At 68.4% G+C, this 623-nt stretch overlaps 1 protein-coding gene across 1 annotated transcript; it reads right to left on the bottom strand.

Annotated features, from left to right (window-relative positions):
• Positions 1-35: 35 nt before the first annotated feature.
• LOC103772062 (zinc finger protein 683-like) lies at positions 36-621 on the bottom strand (the record flags this gene model as incomplete). The annotated part of the gene is made up of 3 exons (XM_008939380.1): positions 36-142; positions 234-384; positions 501-621. Coding segments are annotated over 3 exons (379 nt in total), but the record flags the coding sequence as incomplete, so codon positions are not given.
• Positions 622-623: the final 2 nt, after the last annotated feature.

A 623-nucleotide genomic window follows, 5' to 3' on the forward strand; every position in this document is an offset into this window, starting at 1 on the left:
GGTGCGGACGCTGTTGGGGCTGGAGGTGGACGTACTGGGAGAAGCGGCCGTGGCACTGGTGGCACTGGAAGGGCTTCTCACCCGTGTGCAGCCTCAGGTGGGTCTTCAGGTTGCTGCTGCTGCTGAAGCGCTTGTGACACACCTCGGGGATTGAGGGGACGGGGGGGCTCAGAGCGGGTGTGCACCCTGGTTCAGGACCCCCCCCACCCTCCTGGCACCCGGTGGGCACTTACTGGGCACTGGTGGAGCTTCTCCCCGGTGTGCACCAGCCGGTGCTTCTGCAGGTGTGCCAGCTGGGTGAAGCGCTTCGTGCAGACGGGGCACTGGAAGGGCCGCTCGCCGCTGTGCACCCTCAGGTGGACCTGCCAGGGTGGGGGCTCAGAGCTATGGGGGGGGCACCTGGGGAGCCCAGCACCCCCCCTCCTGGGAGCAGCCCTCAGCCCCTGGGGCACAGCTGGTGTGCTGCCAGGCTGGGAGGGCAGCGCGGGCACCCCGGGTACCTTGAGGTTGGAGAGCTGCCCAAAGCTCTTGGCGCAGACGTTGCACTCGTACTTGCTCCTGCCAACGTCCTTCCCCAGTGGGCACGGCCTGGTGGCACCTGGTGGCTTGGCCACACCACGGCT

Source organism: Merops nubicus, unplaced genomic scaffold (genome assembly GCF_000691845.1).
Source record: "Merops nubicus isolate BGI_N331 unplaced genomic scaffold, ASM69184v1 scaffold39794, whole genome shotgun sequence".
NCBI lineage: Eukaryota > Metazoa > Chordata > Aves > Coraciiformes > Meropidae > Merops > Merops nubicus.